Here is a 27,289-nt window from a genome sequence, read left to right on the forward strand (position 1 = left end):
ACGATTCCGAACTTGGCTTTCTTATTGGTTCGGACAATCAATGGCGAATTACGACGGGGATAATTCAACGTCTAGACGCGGCTCTCGTAGCGTCAGAAACGTTAAAAGGAATGTCCCTTCAAGGTCCGTCCACGGCGTCGTTATTAACTGTCGCAGTAAATCCAGTGGCTACCATGTCTGTGGGAGCCATTGAAATGGATACCGTATTGTTTAAACAAATTCAAGCGTTCTGGGAACTTGATTCTTTGGTGATTCAAGATGATGGTTTCAAGACGAATAATGATGTGACCATCCTGGAGAACTTCGACAAGACGATAAACTTTAATGACCAGCGATACGAAGTTCGATTACCCTGGAACGAACATAAAAACAAATTTGGAAATAATTACTTCGTGGCCAAGTGAAGGACGGAAAACTTAATGAAACGACTGAGAAGCGATCCATTTCTTTTTGAATAATATCAAGATGTCATGCGAGAACAACAGCATTATCATCTCCATTATCTCCATCGCCACGCAGATGTTCGCATGGATAAAGAAACTACCAAATTCCGTGTCGTATATGACGTTCATCACACGAACTTGGACATCTGTCGCTGAATCCATGTTTATTTTCTGGGCCTTATCTCAATTCTGATCTGCTGATGGTGCTCGGGGGATTTCGGAAATTCAAGGTCGCATTCACGGCTGATATAGAAAAGGCGTTCCTGATGATCTCGTTGGTTCCCGATGACCGAGACGCTGTTAGATTCCTGTGGTCTGACAATCCCTTTGACAAGAAGCTGAAAACGTATCGGTTTACACGTGTTCCATTTGGAGTGACGTCAAACCCGTTCCTGCTGTCGGTCACAATCCAGTATCATTTGCGCCAACACAAATATGATAACTTAAAAGTTTGCCAATCTATCCGAGAAGGGTTATACGTCGATGATCTCCTTTCCGGAGAGTCTGAAGGGGAGTCCGCGTATCAGACGTCGCAAAAAATGAAAGGCTTGATGAGTTCAGCAGGAATGAATCTGAGGAAATGGCGGAGCAATTCAAGCGAGCTTCAAAAGAAATGGAACCGAGACAATCCGACTGACACTAGAAGTATTACCTTTACTAATAACACCAATTCTCCAAATGTTATTAAGGTCCTTGGTCTTACTTGGCGACCTGAAGAAGATGTCTTGAAGTTCGACCTGAGCTCTCTTAGTCTCCAGAGTCTGTACAAAGAGAGCTGCTCTTCAAAGCGTAGCACGAATCTTCTATCCAATTGGATTTCTTTCCTGCTTCGAAATAAGGATGAAGATCCTTTTCCAACAACTATGGCAACGTGGAATATCCTGGGATTCAAATCTACCTGAAGATCTCTCAATCAAATTCGAGAAATGGTCTAAAGAATTACCTTTATTGCATCAAATGCGAATACATCGTCCCTATTACTCTGGAGAGTCAGACTCTTCAATCGGTGAATATGGACTTCATGTATTTTACGACGCAAGTGAAGCAGCATATGCGGAAGTAGCGTACATTCGCTATGTCCTAAAAAATGGTACATCATGGGTCACATTGGTTGCTTCGAAGACGAGGGCTTCTCCGCTGAAAAGACTTACCCTACCGCGTCTTGAACTCCTAGCCGCAGTCCTTGGAGGCCGATTGTTGACGTATTTAAAACCAATTTTCCCAATCTCTCACACATTCGTTTATGGACAGATTCCACCATAACTCTGTATTAAATCAAGGGTCCCGTGATTAAATGGAAGCCCTTTGTTGGAAATCGAGTATCCGAGATACAGAACCTAATTGAGCCCAGGGTGTGGAATCATGTCAAGGGAAAAGATAATCCCGCCGACTTACCGACCAGAGGTATGAGAGTCGTGGAATTATTTAACAGTAAGATGTGGAGGGAAGGACCAACGGGGCTGAGCTTAGAAGAGAGCGCTTGGTCTACTATTACTACTACGCCGACCGTAGATCTCGATATCACCGACGAACTCCGATCTAAGGTTTTTCAATCTAGCGTTTCAGTAACTGCACCGCTACAGTTCATTCTCCAAAGCTAAAAGCAAATAGCCTCCTGGGATGTCCGATTTAAAGGGTACTCCAGAAAGACTGAGTTAAGACAACGTAGTCCCTTGACAACAGAGGAACTGCAAAAAGGTGAGAAACTGCTGGTGCGTCAATCTCAATGGGAAGATTTTTCGGCAGAAATTCAGGACTTGTCGTTGGGGCGAAGGCTCACCAAAACATCGAAATTGTACTCTTTGAACCCTTTCCTCGATCAAGATAAACTTCTACAATCTGACTTTTCCTATAACGAAAAACCACCCTATATTCTCATGGGCAAAAATCGTTTGTCTCATTTAATTATTTTGTTTCATCATTTGAGACTAATGCATTCTGGTCTTTTAGTTACTCTTCTAGAAGTCCGAGAGAAGTTTTAGATCATTCGTGGACGTCAAGTAGCAAAAACTATTCTTCAGAAGTGCGTTAAATGCAAACGTTTCACCGCCAAGGCTGTGACCGTAGACGTTGCGACACTACCGAGTTCTCGAATAACCGAAGCTCCACCCTTCGACCGAAGTTTAATTGGATTTTGCTGGCCTTGTTCACGTAAAAACTGGAAGCGCAACAAGAGCTACACATTTGGAAATGGTGACTGATCCCTCTAGGGAAAAATTCTTACTACCTTTCCGCAGATTTATATCCAGACGAGGTGTACCAAGTTGCATATACTCTGATTATGCACGTACATTCAAAAAGGCTGATCTTGACCTTCGATAACTCTGGGCCAGCCAAGTTGTGGACTCTTTGGGAGGACAAGGAATAACGTGGCGTTACATCATTGAAAGAGCAAGCTGGTGAGGTGGTTTCTACGAGCGGATGGTGAGGTCAATAAAGTTGCCCTTGAAAAAGATCTGTATTGGGCTACGAAGAATTTGAATTAATGCTGACAGAAATGGAAACCATCCAGAACTCCAGGCCACTGACATTCCAATACAACGACCCAGACGAACCATCAGCATTAACACCCGCCTACTTTCTTCTAGGACAAAGAATTACGGCGCTTCCGTCACGAACCTTTCCAAGCAACGAGTCGACAACTATACAAGACTTAACACAACGGTTGAGATATCGCCAAAATCTACTAGATCAGTACTGGGTCCGATGGAGAAAAGAGTATATTCAGCAATTGCGATCGGCAAATCAATACGACAACCCTCGACGAAAAACGATCCTCAAGGTTAATGACTTGGTCTTTATTTCCGACGACCAGCTCCCACGAACCATGTGGAAGATGGCAATTATCAAAGAACTTATCAAGGTGACAACAAGAAAATATCCTTGAATGGGTAGGTTGCAAAATTCCGCCAGAATGGCGTTCCATTCTTTAATCTTCTTTAAATTAATACTTCCAACGATGAATCTAGTCAAGAATTAATTACAGTTTGTCTTTCTGCAGGGTCTGTAGCTACTCATTCTGAAGGCTCTACACAAGCTTCTAGGGAAAGATAGGGACATTTTTACCATTATGGAAACAATGTTTCCCTTTTTGGAAAGATGATGTTAAAACTTAAATTAGACCTTTCGATTCATTTTTATCGTTCGCCCTTTTATGTATAAATAATCACCGAATTCATTTATTCGTATTCAGTTTTGTTTCCGCTATCGACATGTAACTTTATCTAGTTGTAAATAAACCGTTGTTGTTTTTATTTAACGTATGCCTCTTCAATTACTTGAGCTAAATAACCAGTCGAGTTTTTAGTTAGTCATCTGAGTTGTCGCCCCCCTCCTTCCCTTTGGTAAAAAGTTATATCAGATGATAATCTGATGTACAGTAAAATAAGGAGAAGAAAAGAAGATGGAAATTACAAAGATAGTTCGCATTTGATTTTATCACATAATCTAAACTACATATGAATTGTGTAGCTTCAATTAAAAAAGGAGCATAATTATCTTCGGAGCCGTTGCCAGCTGCTCACCTAAAACTGAACCAGATACACAATTATAGACTTACTAGTCTATTTAACACCCTTTACTGCTTTTAGTAAATAATGGAAAATAACCATATTTTGTGGGATAATGACATTTCTCAAAATGTCTTTTTAGTAAATATTCGAATTTCGGTAAATTTGTGTGTACTAACATCACTTATCGTGTAACCAAATATTGCGACTCTTAAAAACGATTAGATCTTCAATATTCATTTTGGCGCTGGGGGGCCACAAGTTGGGCATTTGCCCATATTAGTAATTTCTGTCGATTTTAGACTTTAAACCTACAATTTTTTTTTAAATTAAGACCGACTTGGTTGAAATTAATATTTTTAGTGAGTGCTGATCATTTTTTAAGTACGTTAACGGTTGTATTAAGAAATTATGAATTGAAGTGATATTTCTGGCTAATTCGCGGGTCAAACTATTGTGATATTTGAGTTGCGTACTAATTCAAAGATTCAGAATTCAATCGCCATCTGTCTCCGAATATTTAATCTTCGACCTTGGAAACCTCTACAAACGGTGTGTATTGTCTTCTACAGGGAGGTGGATACTTTCGAAGTCCCTTTTACGGAATCGCGTGTTTGTCATGAAGCGTTGTCGTGAGTTTTTCATGTGGTTAAAATTAATCTTTGATCGTTTAGCAGGTTAGAATTCGGAGCTAGCGCGGGTCTATAACTGGAAAACTTAACGCCGCCCTCGATTCTTTGCTGAACACGTCAATGGAAATTTGAGGGTGGAGCTACGGAATCACGTGTTTCGAGACGCAGGAAGGTTTACCCAAGTCACGCCCCAGAATGGGAGGCTTTTTTCGATGTTATGCGATGACTCGTAGGAACAGGGGTGAAATAGATAAGGGAGTGCGTATACCGATTCGTGAGTCCATTTGGGGGTAAGCAGTCCCACTTTGGGGGTAAGCAGTCCCACTTTGGGGGTAAGCAGTCCCCCCCACAGCCCCCCATTTGCGTATGAGTATGGTAGCAGATGAAAAAAAAATTAATTAGCCAAACTAATACTGTAATATATGCAAATATTTCACTCAGAATCCAAATTATTGAATCCAAAAATATTTAGCTATTTTATTATTAACCTACAGAGCTAGTCAGACTTAGGGAACCTTGTTTTAAGATAAATTAAAAATGAATTTGGAAAAAAAAATTGCTTGAGCTTTTAAATTTACGATACAGAGTGGATCACATTTAATGTGATGATTCTGAGTGAAAAAATTTCAAAAGTCAAAGATATTGGATTGCATGAAACTTTAGTGAAATTTAAGGGAAGTTGTCGTTAAATATAGTTGAAAATTATCTTTTTAAGTCTGTGATCACCTATTGAATATGTTAGGAAGTGAAAAAATTTCATTTAGCAAGCTTTTATTAAATTTTATTTTGAAATTTTGGTATCCGCCCTCCCCTGTAGCACAATGCCTCCGAAAACGAGTCGGTTAGGGGTCGAACAGTCGTTTTGGAGTCGCAGTCGGCATTTCGACTCTTAGCCGACGATATGATTTTTTTTGAAAAATGTAGTCGAGATTGCGACTATTAAAAGTACTACGAAACAGAATACTGATTAGAGTCGGAAAATTAACGATTATTTAATTTTTAGAAAGATTCCGAAATTAAGTCGGCAAAACCGACTGTTTCAAATTGTTCAAGAAATACAGTCGGCCTTGAGTCGGTTACGTAGTTTATGACGTCCGTTTTTTTATATAGTACAACTTCCAATATACTAGTGGTTCGACTATCCATTTTTTAGCCCGCAAAAATACCCATTTAAAATTTCGCGGGAGGCCCGGAAATCATGCAGAGTCATCTAAATAAAATATTTTGAACGATAGTCTTAAATGTATTTAACTTCATATGAAACTTAAAAAATGTGTTAAGTATTTATGATAATAATAATAATTTCTTTTTATTTAAACCGTTTAAATTAAAAAAAAATGCGACAACCATGCCACCTACAGTGACGCTAAGTCATGATTTTTATCGTAACCAAAAACAGAAGTGCATGTTCGGATCGGCGGATTGGATTCATTTTGGTTAGTGTTTGATAATTTATTGTGGTTTGTCGTATATAAAGTAGAATTCTTAAAGTTTCCGTGATTTTAGTTGTCATAAACCGCTACCTAGCCGGAAGGAAACTTGAAAGGAAGAAAAAGAAGGGTAATTTTTATTAAAATTATAAAATTTAAGTAGTTCTACGTTAGCTAAGGCTTAGTTATGGCGGGAAAGCGAAAGGCTTACAAGGCTATAGATGACATTTTCTCTAGACAAAAAAGAAGAAAAACAAATGAGTTTATCAATAATGCTTTGCAGGATAATATTGCGGTTGGAACGAATGCTAATGAGTGTCAAGCTGGCCCTAGCCAGTTCCATGACAGTGATAGACAAAATGGACCGAGACGGATGAAGAGCGGAGACTTTAAAAAAAACTGTTTAATATATATGTTTGATACTCACTAGTCATACTGTTAAAAAAACCTTAAGATTTTTTCAATGTATATCTGATAAATTAATCAGAAATAATCTTTCAACATATTTTTATAACAAGTTGTAAACACAATCATACATTGTGTAATTGTGATAATGTTTTGGTTAATTGTAAAAATGGGTATAAAAATGGGAAACAAGTTATAATTTATATTCGATTTGTCACCCAAAAATATTGACTTAGATATATCAATAATTTACCAAAGGTATATATTTCTACAATTTAAAATAAATCAAAGTGAATTATTTCTTCTCAGCTTACCCTATTTTAGGGCTTAAACCAGGTAGTCTGGAAAAAAACTGTCAACTTTGGAAAATTGCAGAAATGTTTGGTAACTGTTTCCAGACTTCACTACCTGAAGTTTCAGATAAATAAATACTTCAAATAGAGTATAATTAAATTTTTGTCAAAACATTTTATTACAAAAATAAACAACTTTTTAGTATAAAAATTCTGTATCATTCTTGAATTGTTTTTGGAGAAGAGGGGCAGAAAGTTATAATGACCGACTCTGAATAGGCCAACAAAAAGGTGTCGGTTAATAGGACTATTTTTCGGTAATTAACTAGACATAAGGATGTCGGTAGGCCACACTTTCGGCGGTCGGCAAAAAGCTCACTATAAACAGTCGGCCGACTGCAATTCAGGTAGGACATTTCGACTGTTTTTCCAGGAGACTCCCGACCTTGAATCGGAGTTGACAGCTCGACACTTAACCGACTATGCGACTCTGCCTAGTCGACGTCGGCCCGACTTTTTTGTGCTACAGGGGCTGTAACATATATTTAAAAGCCCAAGCTTTTTTTTCAAATTAATTTTAAACTTATCTTAAAACAAGCTTCCCTACACATAACTGAACCAAGAAATATTTATCTACGTTATTAGTATTCTACACAACTATTCTGACTCGCACAAGGTTTTTAAAGTGATGGTCAAATTAGAATATAAAAAATATATAATTTCAGGTTTTATATAAATGATATAGGGTGGATTCTAAAAAAGGAATTTTTTTAAAAATTGAACACCATCTCTTCTGAATACCTGTGTTGGGTAATTCTAAGGTGGTTACATATTTTTTTCGATTCAATAATTGTAATTCTGGGAAAAAAATTGCATGTAATAAAGTTATCGCCTTGAAAGAAGCTTCAGTGTTTTCATAGTGAAATGTAAGGAAAGTTGGCCTTAAATATTGTGGAAAATTATCTTTGTTATTCTATGTTCACCCGTTGAGAATGGTAGCAGGTTAAAAAAGTAATTAGCCAACCTAATACTGTAATATATGCAAATTTTTCACTAAGAATCACAATTATTAAACCCAAAAAATATTTAGCTATTTTATTATTACCTTACAAAGCTAGTCAGACTTAGGGAAGCTTGTTTTAAGATATGTTTAAAATTAACTTGATAAAAACAATGCTTGAGCTTTTAAATGATACAGGGTGGATACCAAAATTGAAAAAAAAGCTTGCTAAATGAAATTTTTTCACTTCCTAACATATTCAATAGGTGATCACAGACTTAAAAAGATAATTTTCAACTATATTGTAAGGCAACTTCCCTTAATTATCACCCTGAAAACACTGAAGTTTCCTTCAATCCAATAACTGTAACATATGCAAATTTTTCACTCGCATCATCACATTAACTGAACCAAGAAATATTTATCTCTGTTAATAGTACTCTACACAGCTATTTAGACTTGCAAAGTTTTTAAAGTGATGGTTAAATTAGAATAAAAAAATGATATGTAAATGATATAGGGTGGATACAAAAAAAAATCTTATTTAAAAGCTGAAGTAATTTTCTTTTAAATTGAACACCATCACGTAAAAACAACCTTGCCTAAGTCGGAATACCTGTGTTGGGTAATTTTAAGGTGGTTAGGTATTTTTTTCTCGTCAATAATTGTGATTCTGGAAAATAAAACTGAATTTAATAAAGTTATGGCAGTGAAGGAAGTTTCAATGTTTTTTCAGTGAAATGTAAGGTAAGTTGCCATTTTTAGCGCGAAGAATCCTCACCTGATGTAAAAAGTTGGGGGCAATCGGGGTACAAAATACAATTTGAAGCGTCTTAGATCGTATAGCCCGCTGTTTAAAAGTCTAGTTGAAAAACATCGCCATCTTTTTGAAAACTTTTATAACCATCTTCGACAAAACTTTTGTACCAAAATATCTTAACAATACTCCCAATTTGAAGCGTCTTTTTTAAAAGTTTTTGATTATATAACTGTCCCCTTTTTACATTCGACTCTTTTTCCAAAACGACACTTTTAGCTATCGCGGGGGGACACCCGCTGTGCCTATTTTACGCACTTGGGTAAGGGCAATTCACTAGCTACCTTTTACCCCCCTAGGTGGGGATATTCCGTAAGACGGATAGCTTTGAGCGTGGTGAAAGTGTTTGAAAATAATGTTACAGGGGGAAAGTGTTTGTCGGCGAAAATAGTTGTGAACAAAAGGCTCGACCTATTGAACTTCTTGGGTTTATTGCATAACACCACTCGCACGTGGAGAAAAGTGTTTGACAGATGCCGTAGGGGGACATTCCCTAAGACGGATAGGTTTTGACAAGTGGTTGAGAAATAATGAGGGACCTATTGACCTATAGGTAAATAGGCCAATTACTCGGGTTTATAGCTACTGGCTGTTTGCATAACATCATGTCAGATGATTCCACCACCCCTACCGAATAGGGACGCTAAAGGGGAGATCCTCCAACTATCGATAAATCATTTGACCTATTGACCTACCGAAAATGTTCGCAAATGGTGGGCTATCGGTATACCAATGGGGGGGGGGGACTGCTTGCCCACCCCAAATATATAAATAAAACCTTATAATTTGTATACACTCGGCTCTTTTTTTCCAAAACGACACTTTTAGCGAGGACACCCGCTTTGGCTATTTTACGGGCAAGCTACCCTTTACCACTTAGGACCGTTAGACAGCTTTGCGCGCAAAGTCCCCTGTAGCATTAGGTTGTCGGTCAAGAGTCGGGTATGGGTCTAAAAGTCGTTTTCAGGTCGACGACCGTATGCCGACTCAAATTGTTCAATTTTTTCAAACCCCAAAAATTACAAATTTCCATTTTGAGACTTTATAAAGTCGGCAAGTCGACTTTAATGTACAGTCGATATGCCGACTTGATAAGGACCACACATGTATTTTTTCATATTTTTAAAATAATTGTATTTTATTGTATAATTATACTTGAAGTTAATTTTTACTAATTATGATTAATTAATTTTTAGAAATTAATTTGAATAATAAGTTACTTCACCTGTAGCAAATTAGAGTCGGGCCGACGTCGGCAAAAGGTACTAAACACTGAAGTCGGCCGACCTTTGGATTGAGGGTCGAAATGTCGTAGGGGTAAAATGGTCGGCCGACTACGAAACGTCGACTCTTTACCGCCAATTAATAGACTCTAACCGACTCCGTAACGCCGTCGGGCCGACTTTATGTTAATGCTTATTTCCGACCCAAAACTGATCTCATTATTAGATTTTCGAATACAAATAAGTTTGAAGAAAAATTAAAAGTGAATAAAAAATTCATCATCATCAAATAGTCAGAAAATAATTAAAATATCCCCTTTTCCTAAATAAATATGGTCGGTTTCATAAAGTTAATGTCGAATCCAATAATTAAATGTAAGGTCTATTTTAAGTTGGATAATGGTCGGTATGGTCGGTATACCGACCATAAATAGTCCCTAAAAAGGATTTACGGTTTTAGTGTCGAAAAACGTCGTCGACTATAAACCATTGAATTGGGAATAATACTGCTAGAATTAAAATTACGATTTCAGTTGCCAAGGTTACGCGGGACCTAGTCTGATAAGACGGTACGAAATTCATCTTTATAATTAGGCGGTAGCGCCATCTATATTTTGTAAAGTTATATGGCTAAAAATAAATAATTATTAGCTAACTCAGCGTAACTTAAGTTAAAAAGAATCGTGTTGACAGAATAAAATTATTTTTAAACAACTTCAAAGGTTTGTTTGTTACGAGAAATCATACATTCCAATTTCGCATCAGATTCGCGAAAAAATTCAATTGCAATAGCTGCCACCAATAGAGACAGATGCCCCCACGGTAGAACGATAAAGTTGATAAAGTCTCTTTATGGAACGAAATTGATCCCGCGCCAGCCAGATTTAGTTGTACCTCTATTTATTCCCAACTCAATGCTATAAACCGACTTTTCGACCGTACCCCGACTCTAAACCAAAGACTATATATAAATAGACTGGCGTGTTCAATGGCTCAACTTGCATGCGATAGCAGACGCTGGTCAAAATGTTCCCCGCGCTTCAGAGTGCTACTAGTGGCGCCTCTAACGGCTGGTCAAAAATTTCCCCGCGCTTCAGAGTGCTACTAGTGGCGCCTCTAACGGCTGGTCAAAGCATGGAATAACGATTCCTGATTTTTATTGATATTGATTAATTATACTCTAAATAGATTAAAAAATTAAAAATGTATTAATAAATAGGCCTATTAATACGACCACAAACGTTTTTCAAACGCTTCATAGTTTAAAAAATTCAAAAGCACCCGCCAGTTGATACTTTCGCAGCGCCATCTCCGGACTAGCAGCATGTTAGAAGTTTATTGGCGAACTTGCTTGAGATGAGAGGTGTAATTGTTGACTTGTGCGCTTAATTTTCTATTCAAAATTAATGGAAAAATCATAATTGAAATCTTGAGAAATACATTAAATCGAAACTAACAAAGTAAGTTTTTCAATAATATATCAATATAAATAATATCTATATCAATTAATTATAGCTTTGTGAACAATGTTTTGCATGAGCGGTTAGGCCTTGGCAATTACAAGGTCAAGTGTTTTATAAATAACATATAAAATAGACTACAACATTAAAAGATAATGATATTTGTTAAAAGTATTTGAATTGTAATTGTTTTTACGTATTAAAATCTATAAGCTTAATTAAAATGTTTCTTTTCTATATCACTACTATATTAATTCTATGTACTTCGCCAAAAGATTTTGTCTTGTATATTGTTTGGATTAGTTCTATTAATATAAATAGCTCATTTTTGTTTACAAAATAATTGAAAATTATTATCGATTCAATCTCAGCTAAATTACTGTTAAGGCATCAAATTGGTATTAAGTGGGAGTTCCGAAGTGCGATTTAATTTGACGTCGGCACAACGTCGTTTCACAGTCGGAATTGTATGTATATGAAGTTAGCCCAACGTCGTTTCCGAGTCGGAAATATGCCTTTGTGAAGTCGGCCCATAGTCATTTCTGAGTCAGCCCATAGTCCTTTCTGAGTCGGCCCATAGTCCTTTCTGAGTCGGCCCATAGTCCTTTCAGAGTCGGCCCATAGTCCTTTCAGAGTCGGCCCATAGTCCTTTCTGAGTCGGCCCATAGTCCTTTCTGAGTCGGCCCATAGTCCTTTCTGAGTCGGCCCATAGTCCTTTCTGAGTCGGCCCATAGTCCTTTCTGAGTCGGCCCATAGTCCTTTCTGAGTCGGCCCATAGTCCTTTCTGAGTCGGCCCATAGTCCTTTCTGAGTCGGCCCATAGTCCTTTCTGAGTCGGCCCATAGTCCTTTCTGAGTCGGCCCATAGTCCTTTCTGAGTCGGCCCATAGTCCTTTCTGAGTCGGCCCATAGTCCTTTCTGAGTCGGCCCATAGTCCTTTCTGAGTCGGCCCATAGTCCTTTCTGAGTCGGCCCATAGTCATTTCTGAGTCGGCCCATAGTCATTTCTGAGTCGGCCCATAGTCATTCCTGAGTCGGCCCATAGTCATTTTTGAGTCGGCCCATAGTCATTTTTGAGTCGGCCCATAGTCATTTTTGAGTCGGTCCATAGTCCTTTCTGAGTCGAATTTTTTTGTCGATCGACGGTCGGCCGACTACTTTTCTACTAGGACATTTCGACCTTTCAGAGTGGGGTGGCCCAACAGTAGGCCGACCTTTCTGTTTTAAGACACTAGCCGACGTCGGCCCGACTCTAAAATGCTACAGGGGGTGTTTAAAAATAATGCAAAGTGTTTGAAGGTGGAAACACCAAAGGCTCGACCTATTTATTACATAACACCACTCGCACGTGAAGAAAGTGTTTGACAGATGCCGTAGGGGGACATTCAATAAGACGGACAGCTTTGCGCGCAAAGTGTTTGAAAATAATGGTTTGTCGGCGGAAACATCAAAGGGTCGACCTATTTATTACATAACACCACTCGCACGTGGAGAAAGTGTTTGACAGATGCCGTAGGGGGACATGACGGATAGGTTTTGACAATAATGAGGGACCTATTGACCCTTAGGTCAGTTACTCGGGTTTATAGCTGTTTGCATCGTGTCAGATAAATCATATGACCTATTGACCTAAAATGTTCGCAAATGGGGTGCCCCCAGCTATCGGTAATTGACTTATAGACTTACCGAAAATGTTCGCAAATGGGGGGCTGTCAGGGGGGGACTGCTTACCCCCAAAGGGACTCACGAATCGGTATACGCACTCCCTTATCTCTGGTGAAGGTATGGGCAAGACTTGGGTGGAGCTGCCCGTAGAAACCGTTTCCAGAGATACAATATGAAACTAAATTCTCTTCGGCTCCTTTTAACTAGAAGAAAGATTATTATAAAAGGACATATTTGTTGTTAATAACGTTTATTTAGTTTTAAATGTAGAAACCCAACGGTTGTCTCGTGGCAAAACAGAGTCAACGCCAATTTTAATAATTTCCAGTTTTTAGTAAATTCCAGTACATAGGCGAATGGTACACAACTGAAAAGGTTTCCACCCCCCAAATCAGTTCCAAAACAAATAATTTTAATGAAAATAAATATCTCGAATTTTAAAAGTTTACAAAAGCAAAATACGTCTTTGTAGACGTCTACGAAATAATTTTTTTCGAGGCATTGGCTAACACTACTAACTACTTAATTTGCATTTGTTTTACATAAATATTTTTTGAAAAATAATTTGCCTGCTCAACCCATCAATAAATTTAAAATATGAAATTAAAATTAACAAATATTTTATTCTTATGGAACAAACTCGATTTTGATCGGGGGGTCTGGGTTCCTGGGGACACCCTCCTTATGGTCTCCAACTGGGCGATATTCCAACTCTTCTCTCGTTACAACTGTAGCAATCGGAACTTGGTCGATCAAGTCATAAAAAGGTTCTAGTTTGACGCAGCTGACATCGAAGTTGACGCAATCGGAGCCAAACACCATTTCTCTGTCGACGGTTGTGGTGTCAGGTTGGGCAACTTCCGCTTTCACGGCGTGGGCGCAGTGGGGCTCTTCAGTAAGGGATTCAGTCTGTTCCTTCGTCAAACGTCGCAGTTAAACCAAACAATATCTACCTCCCACAGGGTCCGATTGACGTGGCTCTGACTGACGCACTGTTTCTTGGTGATGACTGTTCAAGGCGCCAATTTGGTTTCCAGATTGACCATGAATTCGACGGTGAGCTTGGAGGGTTTTCTTGGTAGCGAAGTGTAGGGCGCAAGTAAGGCATTTGTGGGCCTTTATACCGTGAGAGTGATGTCTTATTTCGTGGAGAAGTAAACTCTTCTTATGTCAGGTCCGGTATCCGCCCTTTGTGCATCCAAAGGGATTTCCCCACGATTGTCTTGTTTTGTAACTGAACAAATCCCACTTCTGAGAAGACTGGACACACTGGGAGGGTTTCCCGCCAGAGTGAGTTCTTCTGTGGCGAATCCAATCCCTCCTTTGCAGAGATGCGTATTTACACTGGTAAAATTTAAAAGACTTTTCGCCCGCGTGAGCTTTTCTGTGGCAAATCAATGCACCCTTGTGTGCAGATGCAAAGTTGCACCGGTCATACTGAAATGGTTTTTCACCCGTGTGAGTTTTTCTGTGGATAATCAAATTACTCTTTTGTGCAGACGCGAAGTTGCAGTGGTCGCACTGGAAGGGTTTCTCGTCCGTGGGAGTTCTTCTGTGGCGAATTAATGCACCCTTGTGTGCAGATGCGAAGTTGCACTGGTCACACTGAAATGGTTTTTCACCCGTGTGAGTTTTTCTGTGGATAATCAAATTACTCTTTTTCGCAGATGCGTAGTTACACTGGTCACACTGAAAGGGTTTCTCGCCCGTGTGAGTTCTTCTGTGGCGAATCAAATTACTCTTTTTCGCAGATGCGAAGTTACACTGGTCACACTGGAAAGGTTTCTCGCCAGTGTGAGTTCTTGCGTGGAGACTGAAATGACTCTTATCGTTCATTGAGTAGGCGCATTCTGAGCATTTTTGCATCTTCCCTTCTTGGCTGTTCATTTTGCCAGTTTCACTCTTAATCAAAGGCTCTTTGAGATTTATGAACGGGTGTTGCTTATACAAAGGCATAAAACAAATAAACAATTAAAATATTAGCTAAAATAAATCAGGATGGACGAAAAACATTTATCATTGGGCGCCAGTTAGTCGAAATAGCCATAATGATGACACGAAAAAAATTATAGTTTTATCAGCAGACAAATTTGAATACAAACAACAAAATTCATGATTTACTGTATAAAACGTTTTATACTAATGCCGCTACTTTTAAAATTGATTGTATGTTTTTAAAAATCTATTAAACATTATGATTATGTAAATAAAAAATATTTGAACAAAGTTAAAGAAAGAGGGTAGATATTAATATTATTTTATTTGGCGGTATTTATAACATTAGTTTCGGGGTGAATTATGCCTTAAAAGATTTTCTCGACCAAAATGGCTATAATACGCGAGATATTTTGTCATGCATTTTTTAAGAATAGTGTGATTTATCCCAATAGCAAGAAACATGAAACTAAAGTTGTGTGAGATCATGGGATTATGACCTAATAAATGTTAAGACGCCAATATTAATGTTTACAGAATATAAATTAAAAATTAACTATATTTTTGTTCAAGATGTTAAAGTAATGAAGAGATGGCAAAAATGCAGTGCTGATAAAGAACTTTAACTGGATCTGCCAATGACAGGGGTTTCTGGATTTCAACAAAATGTGTTTCAAAAGAATTTTATTTAATTTTTGTTTTCCATTTTAAATATATTATTTATGATAGTATTTCATTTGTAAATAAAATTGGGTCTCGGCTAAACAGTAATTATGATAGCTCTACGTTTATATGGAGTTATTGAAGGGTTTAAACCCGGGCCTTGAACCGGCTTCACCCCTCTCTTTATGGGCTTACTGACAGCGGTTAATGATAAAGTAGAAATTTCAAGTTGACTATAAGTTAAATTCCATTTCAGCTTCATTTAAAGGAAAATGATGTGTAAGCGTTTGAAATTTAAGTCATACTAAACATGGCCAAAACAGTTTCAAAATGAAAAGTAAATACCAAGTTTCCCAGAATTCAGAAAGGGTCGTTATTAAAAGTAACAGAAATGTTTTCCAAACCTTGCTAAATAAGTACAAAAGATGTCCTAGCTCACTAGTTCGTAAAACCAAAAATAAATTAACTTCAATTTAAAATCATGTTCATTAGAAAATGCTTTTTCGACCACTCTTTAAACATCCATTGTCTATTTCTACTAAGGCTCTGGTTTTGTCTTTAATATATTGAAAAATTTCTACACAAAGACATTAACTATTACAATAAAATAATAAAATAAAGCTTATAATCGAACCTGTATTAAGTAGAGGTGTGCAAATACCATTTTTTGGGGATCGAATCGAATATCACTTATTTTTTTCGAGGCCAGTCAAATACCAAATCGACTATTTAAAACGTCAAATAATTTGGTCGAATATTTTTAGGTCAAAAATCCAAGCTAGTTAACTGATCAAATACCAAATAGTATTTCGAATATCAAATAATTCGTCGTATTTGGTTTTCAAATACCCAAATAGTTTGCATATTTGTCCAAAAAAAATAAAAAGTTATTGAAACCACAGGACGTTTTACTAGCAAAAAGCAAAATACTAAACCAAAAGTATAATTTTTATTTTATTTATTAAATGCTCAGTAGCGTAACTATATTATTGAGGACCAGGGTGGAATTTGATAAAGGTGCCTCATCCAAACATTTTTAAACCTAAAATCCGAGGGCTGAGTATTCTTCGTAATAAGTGTACAAGTAGAGCTTCGTCTGTCCTAAATTGATTGCGTATACTAGGTGTACTCATGGGCCAATAAAAGCTTTTATTGGCCCATGGTGTACTAAAGTGATAATGTAACTGATCCCAATTTTATTCGTTTCCCGCCAATTGACGTATTATATGTAATCCAATGTATTTAGTTTTATCCACACAGGTAGATAGAAAATATGTATCTATGGTTACTTCAATTGGTGAGAAACGAGTAAATCCCAAGATCGTTGAATGTTGACGCCCCCGAATTTGTAGAATTATGTTACTTTTATTTAGATGAAATTTATACAGTAGATTTATTATCGTTCGTAGATTTTCGGGGTCTTTTCCTTGAGGGCCCAGGAAAATGTATCCCCCTAGCCCCGTGGAAGCAACGCTACTGTAAATTCTTGACTTTACCATTAAAATAAGTTCAAAATGTTAAACAAAATGCACTTTTTTAATCACGAAGTTGCTTTAACCTTTCGCCCAGTTTCGTTTTAGTTTTACTTTGTTATTATAGAAAATTCGAAAACAAAAAAACACCTCAATAATCTAGCCAATTATATGTGCGAAAATAAATAGCATCTGCCTTTCGCCAAGAAAAGTTAATACTCAGACTAGGGATATGGTCCTTGCCGCTGTGGCCTAAAGAAGTGTCAGAAATAAAGAGTAGTTCGAAATTTTCATTGCGTTCTCCAATTATGGCCTTGAAACTCAACAAATTAGAAAAAGACCCGCGGTTATTCGACTATTTGATCAGGAACTAGATCTCCCGTATACGAGGCTTACGAAGAGCAAATTGTGGGTGGTACCATTGCCTATATGTAGTTTACACAGGTGCCATCTGGCGCAAGAATTACGAACTATTTACTAATTTTGCCGCTATCTATCTTTTAAAATAAGAAATATTACCATTGTTTACCGAATTTTCATCTGAGATTGAATATCTGTCTGGGTGGAATGCGATTTTGTGGATCTGGAATGGACACCAAATCGGAAGCTTAAAAGATCATTGAATTCTAACACTAGCGATGATAGTATTTCATCAAAACGGTCATGTAGCGAAGATGACCTATATCTCTTCCTTGTATTTTTTATTGAATGGTATTTCTAATGGAATTTTGATTTGACTAGTAAATACGTAAAAATAGCAAAGAGTTCTGTTGGCACAAAAAAGTTGTATAGTAGGCATTTTTCCCATTCTCGTGTAAATAATATTTCCCTGTTTTGTCCAATCTAATATCATACTTATTACTTTTAATTAATGATTCTTGGTCTTGTGATACTGGACATTTAATTTCTAACATCTTATCAAGACCAATGAGGCTATCTGGGCTCGCACTTAACCAGGGTTCTGATTTTGAAATTAACATTCCCACTTGGTCCACTAATAGATTATTTTCATCACTAAAAATGTTTCTCGCAACAGGCTCCAGGAGAAGTAGCACTATTTCCCTTAAATTTCGGAAGTACATGGTTTTTTATAAAATTTGCTGGCGATGTTGTGGTTTTCTTCGGAATTCCTTTTGCCGTTGATCCAGTGATGTGTATTTGCCTTGTTCCAGCCCACAATTCACTCCCTCCTTAACTTACAGTTGCTTCTTTGAATTGGTCGATATTGATGTCACCAATTTCTTTAAATCTTTTAAAGAAGCTTTTGCAAACTAAGCATTTTAAAGATTCGGAAGTAAGGGGTTGGTTAGGTTGTATATCATGGCAACCATGAATGATGTTACGTGAATTGGAGCAATTTGGCCTTTTGGACGAACTAAGTATGTTGGTTGGGACTGGCTTATCAATTATTTTAGTAGTCAAAACATCATTAATGATGGACCCTGGTTTATTAACTAATTCGGCCAAATAAGAATTTAAAAAATGATTACCAAGAGATTCATGAGTATAAAATTGTTTAGGCATCTTGTGCTCTTTAGCTATTTCTTTTTGGTGATTTGAAAACTCTATTTCAACAAAAGCTTCGGGTTCAATTTTCCTTTTTGTACCTAAGTTCCACTGGTTCTGACCGTCAGTGCATGATGGACCTTTCGCCAGCTCAGAATTCCAGAACTCTACTTTAAACATCAGTGCAGTTACGTGGCTGCATACTTGGGCTTTACCAGCCATACACGTACAGGATGCCGTAATTATGGTCCCATCAGGAACCAGGAATGATGGTCATTTTTTGTTAACTTTTGAGATGGGGTCACATCTCCTTATAATGCTACTAAATTGTCGGAAACTTTCGTCAGCATAAGTTTTCCAACCCACCCACTTTCCAAGTAATTACTAGCTTGTAGGCTCTTTCTTGCATTGGCTGGTTGACTATAAAAAAAATGAACTATTTATTACATAATCTGATATGTGTTTATTTGTGATACTTGGCCAGTTTTCCATGGTATCAATCCATTGTTCTTTAGCAATCATTTCTGGGTTTTTGAATGATACATCTCCTGTGAAATGTACAGTTAAGCCTTAGTATATTCTGGATAATATAATAATTTAAAAAAAGAGTAAACATAACCTATAGTTAAATTTTCGTTCTCCATTTTAAGAATGTCTCTTTATTTATGGGAAATGATTTTTCACGGACTAATTCAAATTAGGGAAAACATTTAAAAACTTAAACTTGTAATTTTGTAACACCTGGACTGACTACTATTCAACCAAATTCAAAGTAGCCATTTTAAAAAGTAGTTCGTAATATGGTCAATAGATGGCGCCAGAAATTACTACATAGCTTTTAAAAATGGGCGGTAACCTTGTAAACCGCGTATATCGTTCTCTTCGAAACCAGTGACGTCATTTGTTAGATAACCAAATCCCTCTCTCTACGTTGCGACTTTCACTACAAAAACGGGTTTCAGAGGCCCCTACTAAAAAGCATACCGGCATACCGGGCATACCAGTTAGCCAAGATAAGAGCGAACTTCACCAGCTTATACATATTGTTTTAACTTCATTTTGGCGCAATGTTTTGCATGTTTATCCACTTTATTGACATTTTTCTTCAAATTAAATTACTTTGAATGTTGAAATTAAATTAACTCAATTTAAACTTGACATTTAATGGTTTTTACTTCATTTCCGACTACTTTTCAATGGGCATGCCTGTGCTCAGAGGGGCATACCTGAGCTTAGAGCGGGCATATCTGCACCAAAGGTACGTAACTTCATACAAACGTCATATTTAAATGTTTTTACTTCATTTCCGACTACTTTTCAATAGGCATACTTGCGCTTAGAGGGGGGTATACCTGCGCTAAGACCAGGCATAGTTTAGCGGTTTATTTGGACCAGGCATTCAGGCGCCAACAGAAAAAAGTATATCAAGAAGCTTAAATTTGAATTTGAATTTCTTACCAAGTCAACATTCAGAATACAAGCGATATATGTCTACAAATATTCATTGATAAAATTTATTTTCCACTCGAAGAAAGACTAGGTGATTAGGATCTTTGTTAATGCACTAATTTTGTTCAAAAAGTGCTGCTTTTGATAAAAATTACCTTTATCAGGGTGAAATATTGTTTTTCATGATTTATATAGCGTTTTATTATTTTTTTGTGGTAAAGTTACTCTTTAATTGTTAAGAATTAGTGCCCTGATTGATTATTCAGTTTCGGCCTCTTTAAGTTATTTTTTCGGCTATTTTCAGTTAAAATGTCGGTCCAATTAATTTCATCGTTTATTTTATATACAGGGCAATGGAAATATTGTTCGTAAATAATGAACAAGGTGATTAATAAAGCGTGGTCATGGCTCTTTCTTTGAGTTAAAATTACTCTTTGACTGTTAATGCCTAATGACAGGGTGATTAAGATTATGTTTTTAATGTTTTAATGAAAAAACGCTCATTTTCGACAAAATTTATCTTGGGTTGTTATAGTACGTTCATTAAGTTAATGTACAAGATGATTGAAAATTGTTCAAATTTCAATTTAAAATTGAAAATATATTTCATACATCGGGGTATTGTGGGTACTTAAATATCCGTGACATCTTTCAACCTTTGTACCTTTGCATTTCAAGGTCAGGGATCAAATATTTAGAAAAAAATGGTTCGTATATCTTAGTTTTCAATTGACACTTTATACAAATATCACAGGAGAGCGTATGCGGATTGGTTAATAATCTCATTTTTAATTAAAATTAAATTAAACTGCAGTTATGAAGAAGGGTCATATCAAGAATTGATCTATTTCTAAATAGAGATAATGTTTATATTCCGTCAGTCGCGACGCATCATGAACCAGGGGAATCAACTAAAGGGGGGAGGAAATGGAAAAGGAGCCCTTACAAAAACTTTCTTAAGAATTCTTAATAATTTGTAAAGGGAAATTCTAACGAATTTCGTAAGAGATTTTTTTGGGAAATATTGGTAAGTTTGGCACTTTTTTCCCAAGCACTTCTTAAGATATTCTTAAAATAAATACAAAAGAAAATCCCAAAGATATTCCCAAAGTACTCTCAAGAAATGCCCTAGGTGTTCCCATGGTTTTTCCAAGAAATTCCCAAGAAATCCCCTAGGTGTTCACATGGTTTTCCAAATAAAATCATACGGTTTTCCCATGAAATTCCCAAAGAATTCCCAAGAAATCCCCAAGTTTTTCCAAAGAAAGTCCCAAACTGTAACCAAGTTATTCCCATGAAATTCCCAAGATATTTACTTCGTTTTCCCAAAGAAATACCTAAGACATATCCACATTTTCCCAAAGTATTCCCAATAAATTTCCCAAAGATTACCAAGACATGTCCCAAATGAATTGTCCAAGTATTACCACGTTTTCCCAAGGATGTCTATAAATGCCAAAGGATTTCCAAAAAGTTTTCAAATGAAATTCCACAACGTTCGGCGCATGCGCACGTGACGAATTACGTATAATTTTAAATTATTTATATATCCTTAACTATTCATTTCCGACAATTAATTTCAACGGCAATATAGATTCCTTGCAAAAACCTATATTATGGCACCAATTAAATTAATCTTATATTTAATTAAATATTTATAAATTATATTAATCTTAAATTTAATTAAATATTTATAAATTATATTAATCTTATATTTAATTAAATATTTATAAATTATATTAATCTTATATTTACTTAAATATTGATAAATTTTATTAATCTTATATTTAATTAAATACTTATAAATTATATTAATCTTATATTTATAAATTATATTAATCTTATATTTATAAATTATATTAATCTTATATTTATAAATTATATTAATCTTATATTTATAAATTATATTAATCTTATATTTATAAATTATATTAATCTTATATTTATAAATTATATTAATCTTATATTTATAAATTATATTAATCTTATATTTATAAATTATATTAATCTTATATTTATAAATTATATTAATCTTATATTTATAAATTATATTAATCTTATATTTATAAATTATATTAATCTTATATTTATAAATTATATTAATCTTATATTTATAAATTATATTAATCTTATATTTATAAATTATATTAATCTTATATTTATAAATTATATTAATCTTATATTTATAAATTATATTAATCTTATATTTATAAATTATATTAATCTTATATTTATAAATTATATTAATCTTATATTTATAAATTATATTAATCTTATATTTATAAATTATATTAATCTTATATTTATAAATTATATTAATCTTATATTTATAAATTATATTAATCTTATATTTATAAATTATATTAATCTTATATTTATAAATTATATTAATCTTATATTTATAAATTATATTAATCTTATATTTATAAATTATATTAATCTTATATTTATAAATTATATTAATCTTATATTTATAAATTATATTAATCTTATATTTATAAATTATATTAATCTTATATTTATAAATTATATTAATCTTATATTTAATTAAATATTTATAGAATATATTAATCTTATATTTAATTAAATATTTATAGATTATATTAATCTTATATTTAATTAAATATTTATAGATTATATTAATCTTATATTTAATTAAATAATTATAGATTATATTACTCTTATATTTAATTAAATATTTATAGATTATATTAACCTTATATTTAATTAAATATTTATAGATTATATTAATCTTATATTTAATTAAATATTTATAGATTATATTAATCTTATATTTAATTAAATATTTATAGATTATATTAATCTTATATTTAATTAAATATTTATAGATTATATTAATCTTATATTTAATTAAATATTTATAGATTATATTAATCTTATATTTAATTAAATATTTATAGATTATATTAATCTTATATTTAATTAAATATTTATAGATTATATTAATCTTATATTTAATTAAATATTTTAGTATTTTAATGTAAAATTTGATCGTGATCAAGAATTGAGCTCGGGTCGCATTGTTACAATGCGGATAATTCACCGCCGAGCCATTGACTTCCTTAGGAACGTATTAAAGTAATGGAACAATTATGATAAGGCGGGTTTTTTTTACTAAACGGATTAATACAATATCTGTATATATTGTTTATTGAACTTTGTTTGTTTATTCTTTGGTACTGTTTTTTGTTTTGTTTTAAATTTTTGTTAAATTCTTAACAAAATACCGTTAAAAACACAAAGTAGTTAATTGTTACCTTTTAATAACGCTTAGAAAAAGGATAATTATTCAAAACTCCCGCGGAAACTATATCAAAGTAATAATATCGCGCCACCGTGTGGAGAACTATCAATCAAACCGGGTAAAAAATATAATCTCTTCAATTTTTCGAACTTTAGTCAAATCTTGACGGGTCTAAAAAACACCAAATAAACGTATATAAAGCCGTTGCCGTCAATAAAGAAGATTTAGTCTTTCTTAGTTCTTGGCTGTCAGACGAACTACTACAGGACGGGGTCCTGGTGTCGGTCAAAAGTTATGAGGTAACTTTGCGGTTTTAATTAGTATGTTCGGTCTTCGGTCAAGGAAAGAGTTAAATTGTGTTTCGCGTTTGGAACGTGAATGAATGGACTTAAGTGTATGAACAGTGAGTGTTTAAGACTGAAAGTGTTAAAGTAATTGTGAACTAACTCAAGTCAGCTAGAAGATAAAATTGATTGTTTTTATTTTTTGAATTGGAATAACCTAATTATACCCTTGAAATTATCAACTCAACCTGTGAAGCTAATTAAGTAGATTAGAAGTAATTAGTAGCGAACAGCTCTCAGCAGTTAATTAAGACAAGAGTTTATAGTTAGGTAGTTTGAATTTAGTTAAAATTACTCAGTATAATTTATGATATTTACTTAAGTGTAAGTGTAAGTGTAAGTGTGTTTTGGTTTATTTTTCAAACACGATGAACTAAGACAAATCTAGTCTTGGTCACTTGAGTACCAGTTCTGTACAATTACGTAGGAGGGATATATATTGTTGGATTATTGAAAGTTAAATCTAGAACGTTCCATAGACTGTTCTGAATAAAAATTAACATTTAAAATTTTGCATAATTGTGGTTGGCATGCTTTTTTTTAATCACTCGCCCACATTATTACAGTTCTGGCAATCCCGAATCAAATAAATTTTCGATATAACGGCGACGGGAAATAATTCTCGTAAATTATTATTATTATTAGGGAATATTCTTTTAACAAAATTTCGATAAACTATCGTTTAATTAAAATCAGCCCGATTCCGTTAAAATTATAAACCAAAAAGCGAACGGTCGTTATAATACCCTCTGTAGATATTTCTTTCAGTAAAATTTGCTTTGTATTATTTTCAACTGACAAACTTGTACTGTAAAAAGGGTTTAATTCAATTGTGCATTGTTATAGTACGTCTAACTCACTGTTGTAACTACTTAACTTATGATATTCTGAATAAATTAAAATTGGTCGTTTCGTCTCAATTATTTTAATTATAATTTAATTTTATACCGGGCGGGATAGAACTGGGATAACATTTTTAACAAATAACTCTAAATTGCGGAGATATATCTTTAAGGGTTATCTCGAGAAATTAATACCACTAGGGACAATTCTTCCGAGGAGAGTTATATTTTGGCTAGCCAACCTGTTCATATTTCTTCTAAGCGGCGGTTTGGAAGAAGCAGACGATAATATAACAGGGCTACCAGACATGTTTAGTTGTTTTATACATAGAAATCAGAAGGTAACTAAAGAACGATTTTTCTTATGGCGGAATGCCCATAGAAATCGGATAACAAACTAGAATGCTTAATCGAATGGCTGACAAGGCACCGATTAGATTCTTGGTTAAAACGACAGTAACGCCATCTGCGCTGCCTAAAGAGGCGCGCTCGCGCGTCACTTGGTTAAAAGTTTTCCCCCACCCCATTGAAATTAATGTAAAGTTGGCGATAATTAAACGTTAATTAACCTACCAAATGATATAAGAAATATTCCACTGACAATTTTTCCCGTTTATATGAACTTAAATGTAGTATAAAATCGTCTTGAAAAATCGTTTATTGCTTTATAACATTCAAAAATATTTTTCCCGCACCATGTCGATAACCGAGCATCTGCTCGTCTATGTAAAGTTTGTGTTGTCAACGCGCGTATTAGATAGAAAAATGAGATTTTAGAAAGTAGGTTGTAATTCGGAACGATATTAATACTTTTCACGAATTTTGTCATCGGTGAATTATAAATATGGCTTGAAATAAGTTTCAAGGTTTATTTAAAAGCTAGTTTCATAACTTTTCATCCATTGGTTCGTTCAGAATGTATCTTTAAAGTAGACGAAAATTTTAAGGCGCGGAATCTTGTCCAGTCTTAAGCCTCGGTTTAATCTACTGCGTATTTTGAAACGGAAAAACCCGATTACTATCGTTAAATCTTGGTTAAATGATGGCGAACGCTCCCTGCAATAAGAAACAAATAACGAAATATGTTCTAAGCTTATTTAACGCCAAAAATTCCACGTACGTATTTCGTTATTTGTTTCGTATTAAAAATATCATATTATTAATCCAAGATTTAACAATAGTAATCGGGTTTTTCCGTTTGAAAATACGCGCGTTGACCATAGACTAAGAAAGGTTTACCTTTCTTAGTCTATGTAAACCTTTCTTAGTCTATGCGTTGACAACGCAAACTTATTATATTATTAATGTTAATAATTTTAATATTATTTTTGAATGTTATAAAGCAATAAACGTTTTTTCAAGACGATTTTATATTACATTTAAGTTCATATAAACGGGAATATTTCTTATATCATTTGGTAGGTTTATTCGCTCGCGTTCTACATGTCGAACAGTCTCATTGGTGTCGTGTTTTCTTTTCAAAGCATTAATTTGATACTGGTCTTTTGGATTTATTCCTTACGGCAGTCAATATTGTAAAATAACTGATTTAATTTTGTTTAATATTAATTAACCATATCTAAATATTTGTGTTAATGCTCAAATTAAGTGTATTCAATATTTGTCGTATTTTTGTATATTTTGAAATTTGTCATAATTTGTGTTTTCCATGTTTATATATTTTACCGTTTCTAAAAATTGTGAAACTAGTTTGGGAGAGAGGAGCTGGGTTTTCTTTATTTTTCATTTGGACACTCCTTGGAGCGAAGAATGACTAGAAATTTTCCTTAACCCCCGTCGCCCCCGAAGGCGCCAGCTCGCTCTTTCTCAATCGCGTATCGAATCCTGTGTATTGTATTTCAGCGCTTGCAAAAGGGAAGGAAAATTTCTACCGACCTTTCAACGGTTTGTGTGTCCGAAAAACGGGCAGAATTATTTTAGTCGCCCAAGTAAAAGGGTTAAAATATTTAGACCTCAACAATAATAAACTGTTTCAGTATCTTAAAATAGTCGAAGTTATTTCAATTCGTTTAGTAGAAGAGTAGTTAGTATTTTAGTCAGAATAGAAATGATATTAGTTCACCTAATTACTGAATTAGCAACATAGCTCTCCCAAAAACTAATTAAAATTAAAGTTAGCGAACCAAACTGCGGTAGCAATCCCCAACAAATATGAACTTAAATTGAAGTGACTTATTATTCCGACTTTCCCATCATTTTATCTCACACATCCTTCACAATAGCTTCATTTTCAAGCGATTTATTGCAAAAATAACGAGAGTTAGCTGGGTGGTAAATTTTAAACGCGGTTACATGAAGAGCGGCGGATGCGTTTTAAGTCAACGAAGGCGCAAAATTGTAAGACGCGTTTCAGGTACAACGTTAAAACCGCGATTACGACAAAACGATTGTTCGTATGTAAAATGTTCATAGAACATTTTTCGAAGGAAATAGCCGGACCCTAATGTTCACACTTGGGTTTATAGCCCTACATACAATACTAACGTAGATATTCGCGATAAACGATTACTGTGCACCGGTTTTCCCCATAACCATTGCTCGTAAAACAACTATTTCTAACAGTAACCTGTGAAAAGATATGTTTTTGTTTGAGTAATTACTCCTTAAATATTTAATTACGTAATTTTGAACCATTCTTCATTTTTTTTAAAAGCTATCTTTCTATGATTTGAAAGAAACGCGTTTTCTAGTGCGTTCTTAGCGATTGGAAATTATGGTAAAAAGAAAACTATTTCTAACACTAACCTGTGAAAAGATATGTTTTCTTTTGAGTATGTACTCTTACACGATTTGATTACTTTAATTAAACATAAGTTACTTTGAAGATTTAAAAAAAAACCGCGTTAGCGTCGAGCTAAAGTCGGCCATTTAATTTTAGGCGAAATAGAGTGTTAGTTCACCAGTTTGGCACCGATGAC

At 34.7% G+C, this 27,289-nt stretch overlaps 3 protein-coding genes across 3 annotated transcripts in view; 2 read left to right on the plus strand and 1 right to left on the minus strand.

The window, feature by feature from the left end:
• The window catches only part of LOC149968657 (uncharacterized), a 365,051-nt gene that overhangs the window by 275,761 nt on the left and 62,001 nt on the right, over positions 1–27,289 (plus strand). The window contains exon 2 of the mRNA XM_090154962.1: positions 19,452–19,461. The gene's annotated coding sequence lies outside the window, so the exon portion shown is untranslated. The remainder of the gene's footprint in view (positions 1–19,451; positions 19,462–27,289) is intronic.
• LOC149968665 (uncharacterized) overlaps positions 1–27,289 on the minus strand; it is a 384,171-nt gene that overhangs the window by 63,652 nt on the left and 293,230 nt on the right. The gene's annotated exons all lie outside the window — the stretch shown is intronic.
• On the plus strand, positions 644–1,345 carry LOC149968669 (uncharacterized). The gene has a single exon (XM_090168448.1). The coding sequence runs from the start codon at positions 644–646 to the stop codon at positions 1,343–1,345; it is 702 nt and encodes a 233-aa protein (XP_090024574.1).

Source organism: Leiobunum rupestre, chromosome 1 (genome assembly GCF_980474605.1).
Source record: "Leiobunum rupestre chromosome 1, qqLeiRupe1.1.hap1, whole genome shotgun sequence".
In the NCBI taxonomy this organism is placed as follows: Eukaryota; Metazoa; Arthropoda; class Arachnida; order Opiliones; family Sclerosomatidae; genus Leiobunum; species Leiobunum rupestre.